The sequence below is a fragment of the Glandiceps talaboti genome, chromosome 17, assembly GCF_964340395.1.
Source record: "Glandiceps talaboti chromosome 17, keGlaTala1.1, whole genome shotgun sequence".
Classification (NCBI taxonomy): Eukaryota; Metazoa; Hemichordata; class Enteropneusta; family Spengelidae; genus Glandiceps; species Glandiceps talaboti.
The window spans coordinates 17,099,709-17,105,381 of record NC_135565.1 but is presented as its reverse complement, the minus strand read 5'-3'; the positions used below and the strand labels follow the sequence as shown (position 1 = coordinate 17,105,381).

Genomic DNA, 5,673 nt, shown 5'->3' with positions numbered 1-5,673 from the left:
GAAGAAATTGTTTGAAATTCCCTGCCTACCTGCAGTATATAGTTTTATCATTTTCGAAAATCCCTTCCTTTTCCATCAGACCCTCATGGTAAGCCCCGATGCGTGTGTAACATATGCTTTACGTAAACAGTCGAATTGTACTGAAAACTGGTATATGCATGTTCGTAACAAACCGAAATTACGCACGTACAGTATCTTTAAAAGAACATATCGCCGTGAAAATTATTTAGATTTAGATTTGTCGAGAGCTGAACGTTCACTTTTTGTTCAGTTACGAATAGGAATACTTCCACTCAGGATTGAAACAGGTCGTTTTAGGGGCGAGGTGTTACATGCTCGCCTCTGTGTGTTATGTAATGCAGATTCAATTGAGGATGAATCTCACTTTTTATTTCACTGTTCATTCTATCAGGATTTAAGAACACATTTTTACAATATTATACTTGAGTCTAATCCAAATTTTGTAAACTTTAATGACACTGAGAAATGGAACTTTATAATGATCAATATGCGTAGAGCAACTTGTAAATTTATTCACAAAGCTTACACCAGAAGGTGTAATCATCTTTATATAACAATGTAGTATGTTACTTTTCTTTACTTGTTATGACTGTCCTCTTTGCACCCCTTATTTTTAAGTGCTTTATACGAGCAATTCAGTTTTGTAGTGACTAATAAGCCCGGTGGGCTGGGTGATGTGTTTGCTTTCTGATATTGTTATTGCCAATTTGTAAAATGTATATCACATGTCACTATAATAAACAGCCTTTACTACTTACTACTATGCTCAGAATTGTACACTAGAGGTCTCCCTTGACATTATATGATTAATTATAGTGTACAATCCCAACAGTTCAGTAAGGCACTTGCATTAAAGGTTTATCGTTGCTGGCGCTGTAACACGGGAGAGTGCACAACGATGAAGCTTTAGAGTATTCAGCTAAAATACACTGCAAGAATGCAAACTAAATATAGCCACTTCATGGCCACTTAATGAAAATCAGTAATTATGTAAATGACTCATTAAAACTAAACGCTACATCCGGCCGAGTAAACAATCATTTGCGTAATTAATTATGTTCAGTAATTAGGCTTTATCTTAAGAATGCACTCTATCTCCAAATTCATCGGAATTTTGTAAATACATCAACCATAACAATGTACATATGTTCTAAAATGCTATTTTATGTAATAACTTTCAGTTGTAATGTTTCATTTGCATAATTAATGATTTTCTGTAATAAGGCTATATTTTAGGAATGCAATACAATTTCCGTATCCAGTAATACGTTAATAAAACAAGCAGTTACACCAGGCGCAAACCAAGTTGAATGCGTTCGAACAAAAATTGTTGGATTTATACCTTTGGTCTTTCTAGACGAATTTACTATAATATTTGATCATTCGGTCGATCACAAGTTGAGAAACCCAAGACTGAAGCGTGTGTGTGTGTGTATGTGTGTGTGCATATCCAATATTCAATTCTGATTACTTAAAGTGATCATATGGATGAGAATTGGGTATTTATTGTAGATTTTTAATTTATAAAAACAACACTCTGTTTTGCTACTTGAAAAAACAATGTGAAATAACATATACCAAGTCCTTGCAGTAAATTTAGTGCCATCTGCATTTTGAGAAATGTTGTTTTCAATCGTTCCTGTTGTCAAGCCTTTAATAATGTTGCACTTTCGTACTCTAATAGCTAGCTCTACAGCAATTACAAATAAATATGGTCACAATTGACAACCTTGCTTAACACCCCTAGGCAGGCTAAACTGTTCGGAAATGTAGCTAAAGTTAATAATTCTACTGCCTATGTTATTGTACATGTACATAACTTGGACCCATGACATAAACGAATGAACAAACGGTTTTTTTTTAAATAAAGACTTTTAATCATCGAACTTTATCAAACACTTTTTCAAAATAGGCAATCAACACAAGACCTGGCAATTCCTCCCTCTCATATAAATCAATAATTTCTAAAAAGCCTACGAAAATTGTCAGCAATGAATCTACCATGAATAAAGCCTGATTGGTCCTCATTGATAATGTCAGGGATGACGTGTTTAATCCAAAGGGATACACATTTCGTTAAAATACAAGTATCACAACAAAGAAGAGTCAAAGGACGCCAGTCCTTCATAAAATGATATCTTTGACTTTCCCTTGAGCATCCTGCTATAAAAGAAGAGATAACAAACCCTCTCTTTTGGATAAAGATAAATATTCAGATTCAGATGAATAATTAAAAAAAAGAAACATATGGTTACATTATTGTGGGGGAGCCTTGTAAACTTCAATGGGAATCACATCTAAACCAGGAGATTTACTAAATGGAATTGAATTGCTAGCACTGAGAAGCTCATTAGCAGTTATTAAGGCTTGGCAACTGTCACATTTGGCATCACTGAAACGACTACATCAAAGATCACAGGAAGAAAATCACCACAATGGTCTTCAGTGAGGAGTAATTGTATTACATCAAACGAATAAAGAGTTTTGTAAAATTCTAATATCTTCATTCAATATATTATGTGGATCTGTTACCACGGAACCGTCCGTCATCATTAACTTAATAACACATTTACAGGAATAATTGCTTATAGTAAATAATTAATCATGCCTATGAGTTCCTAGACTTTATAAGTGATTTCAAACAAATTTGGCAGCTTATACTGACCTGTTGAGAATACAACTATCTTTTACCAAAGAGCACTAGGATTTGAAATAACTGATACATTTATTTTAGTGCAGGGTTTACTAAAAAATTGACCTAGCAGCATTTGCTTGTTTTTCAGACTCTCAAAACCACTGTGGTCTAAAATTAGATATTGACTGTTCGCCAAAGTACATATTTATCAAAGCTTTACAACTTACGAGTCAGTCAACATGCGGACATTATGATGCACAGTTGCATGATTAAGCTGGAGTGAGTATACTGGGACACATTGTCAACTGTTTCTGAAACCCAAACGGCGATGTTGCCGAAATAATAGTGAATGCTTTCTTTCTCCGGTCCTCCAAGTTCAACTTTCACTACTTTTCGGATTGTAAGATAACCCACCAGTTTCATTCCATCATCAACTTAGGGATGTCTTATTAAAGTATCTCTTGTACTTTACTTTGTCAGGCTGCCAGACCTAGCTGATCAGTATCTTTGTTTATCTGTCGAATACAAACTCTCTAGGTGGCTAGATGTAGAATGTTTGCAGCCAAAATGGCCAGTTCTTTTCCTCGTACTTTCGATGTTTCTGTAACGGGAAAGGTTTCCATAAACAAAATGTATCTTGGAATACAGAAATCATCAATGTTATTCTTTATATAACGCTTTATTTCATCCTGTGTAGATGCTTCACCCTCTTTGAGAACTATACACAAACACAACTCATTGACAAAACGTTCATCGGGTACAGCAACCACTTTGTGAAGCTTTATCTTCGGATGGTCGGTGAGAGCATGCTCTATTTCTGATGGATAGATATTACGAGCTCCCTTGATGATCATGTCATCTTTTCTACCAATAATACTCAGCATGCCACGTTCGTTCATCTTGCCCAAATCTCCTGTACGAAACCATCCATCCTCAGTTTTAACTTCTCTTGTCTTGCTATCATCACCCCAATAGCGAGCGAATATTGCACTCCCTCTGAAGAGCACCTCCCCAGTCGTACCAACTGGGACAATTCGGCCAGTGTCGAGGTCGATTATTTTCACCTCTCCATGAAATGCAGGAAACCCAACATTCGATACTTTCTCGTCGAGAGTTGCATCGACGCTATGCCCTGTTACCAGGCCACACTCAATCGAACTGTAGATTTGTTGTACGTATGTAGACAGCAGGGAAGACGCCGTTTTTAACAGACTGGGTGAGAAGACATTGCCAACTGCTTGGACATACTTCAAACTGCATAGACCAAGTCTTCCTATATCTGTATGGTTTGTAATGTCTATAAAGTGCATGGGGAAGAGCAAGGCAGTGTTGCACCTCTCCTTTTGGATAGCTGATAACAGGGCATTTGTGTTTTGAGATGGGTAGGGGAAGACTATCGTACATCCCAAAACCAACATGATACCTTCAGCAAATGTGTAGGCTCCTGATGTACAGGTGTTCACATGGGGATGGGTTAATCCTTCGGTTTTGACAGTCTCCATGGTAACATCATAAAGGTACTCCATCGAGTTTCGAGTGTCATCAAAACGCCGATTTGGCATGGCTACTGCTTTAGGCAGGCCTGTACTCCCTGATGTAAACATAATCGTGTACAGATCATCTAAAGAGGGGAGCCGTTTTGTCTTTTCCAGTTCTTCTCTAGCTCCGACTCCATCACCAAGTTCAATGATCGCTTCAAGATTGATGATACCCGGATGTTGAATGGGTGATATCGATATAATGTTTTGTAAGCATGGTAGCTCTTCTACTGAGAGTTTACTGTCGGTCATCGTGGTTATGTCGGAAGCAATGCCTTCTAGACGTTTCAAAGAGTCGACACTAGCCAAACTGGTTATCAGGGCTTTGCATGCCAATTTATCTAACAAATGACGTAATCGTTGTGGGGACGATGCTAGTGGTAATCTTACAGATACGATACCAGCAGTCGATATAGCAAAGTCTGTCTTAACCCAGTCATAGTTTTCTTCTGCCCAGATGCCAACGCGATCACCTGGTTTGAACCCAAACTGTAAAAACCCAGCTGCAATTTGATTGACGTCACGATGCAGTTCCTGAAATGTTTTCCTTGTGTTGTCTTTCATAAACACAAGTGCTTCTTTATTTGGAAATCGTTTGGTGACGTCATCAAGTAATCTACCAACTGCATAGTTTTGGTATGGTCTGTTAGAGGCATGGTGAATATAACTCTCGGAAAGAATTTTCTCAGACATATTCCTGATGTGTTCCCAACCTGCATTGTGTATAAAACAGATGGTTGAGTGAAATAGACGCATACGCATGTACTAGTATATAGAGAAATGATGACTGAAATAATGTTATTTGCATGGTACATGGTAAAGGTAGAGATGGATAGAAATAACCATTGTAGTATAATTGGTGTGGGGTTTGATGGGATTTGAAGCCAAGCTGTCATGTCGTTTTTGCTATTTGTCGTTATTTTTTGCCCATAGCAAAATAAAATTACAAAATAATGTGAAATGCACCTTCTAAATAAACTGTTAAAACTTTGCTGTTACTTTGTTCAAGTCAAAATGTAATCAAAACTGAGCCATTTTAGAATCCAATATGGCCGCCGGATCCAATATGGCCGCCGAATACTGTGTAAATTCTATGGGAAAATAGATATTGTCGATTTCCTTACAAACGAGACAGTAAACCCCAGATTTCTTTTATTATTTCAAAAGGATCATTAGCAAGCTTCCATACGGCAAAGGTTGGGGAGTTTAAAGACATTTGATTTTCAATTAAATTCATCAGCACATTCTACTTTAAAGGGAAACAGTTCTGGTTAGATAATCATTCCTGGTACTGATGTTCTGATTGTGTGTGTACACTGGTTTGATGTCTGTATGTAAACAGTTGTGAACTCGGTACGGACCCATTTGCTTGATTGTCAACAAGTTCTGAATTTGTTGGATGGTGGTAGGTTTTTTCCTTCAGTTCATACAACAAGAAAAGTAAGTCTTAATTTCGGATAAAGTAGTGTAAAAAAATAG

The 5,673-nt window shown here is 37.1% G+C and overlaps 1 protein-coding gene across 1 annotated transcript in view; it reads right to left on the bottom strand.

Moving 5' to 3' along the window:
* Positions 1-1,963: 1,963 nt before the first annotated feature.
* The window catches only part of LOC144448461 (medium-chain acyl-CoA ligase ACSF2, mitochondrial-like), a 6,056-nt gene continuing 2,346 nt past the window's right edge, over positions 1,964-5,673 (bottom strand). The window contains exon 2 of the mRNA XM_078138713.1: positions 1,964-4,907. Coding sequence (XP_077994839.1) covers positions 3,190-4,887 — 1,698 coding nt within the window. The 5' untranslated portion in view covers positions 4,888-4,907 and the 3' untranslated portion in view covers positions 1,964-3,189. The remainder of the gene's footprint in view (positions 4,908-5,673) is intronic.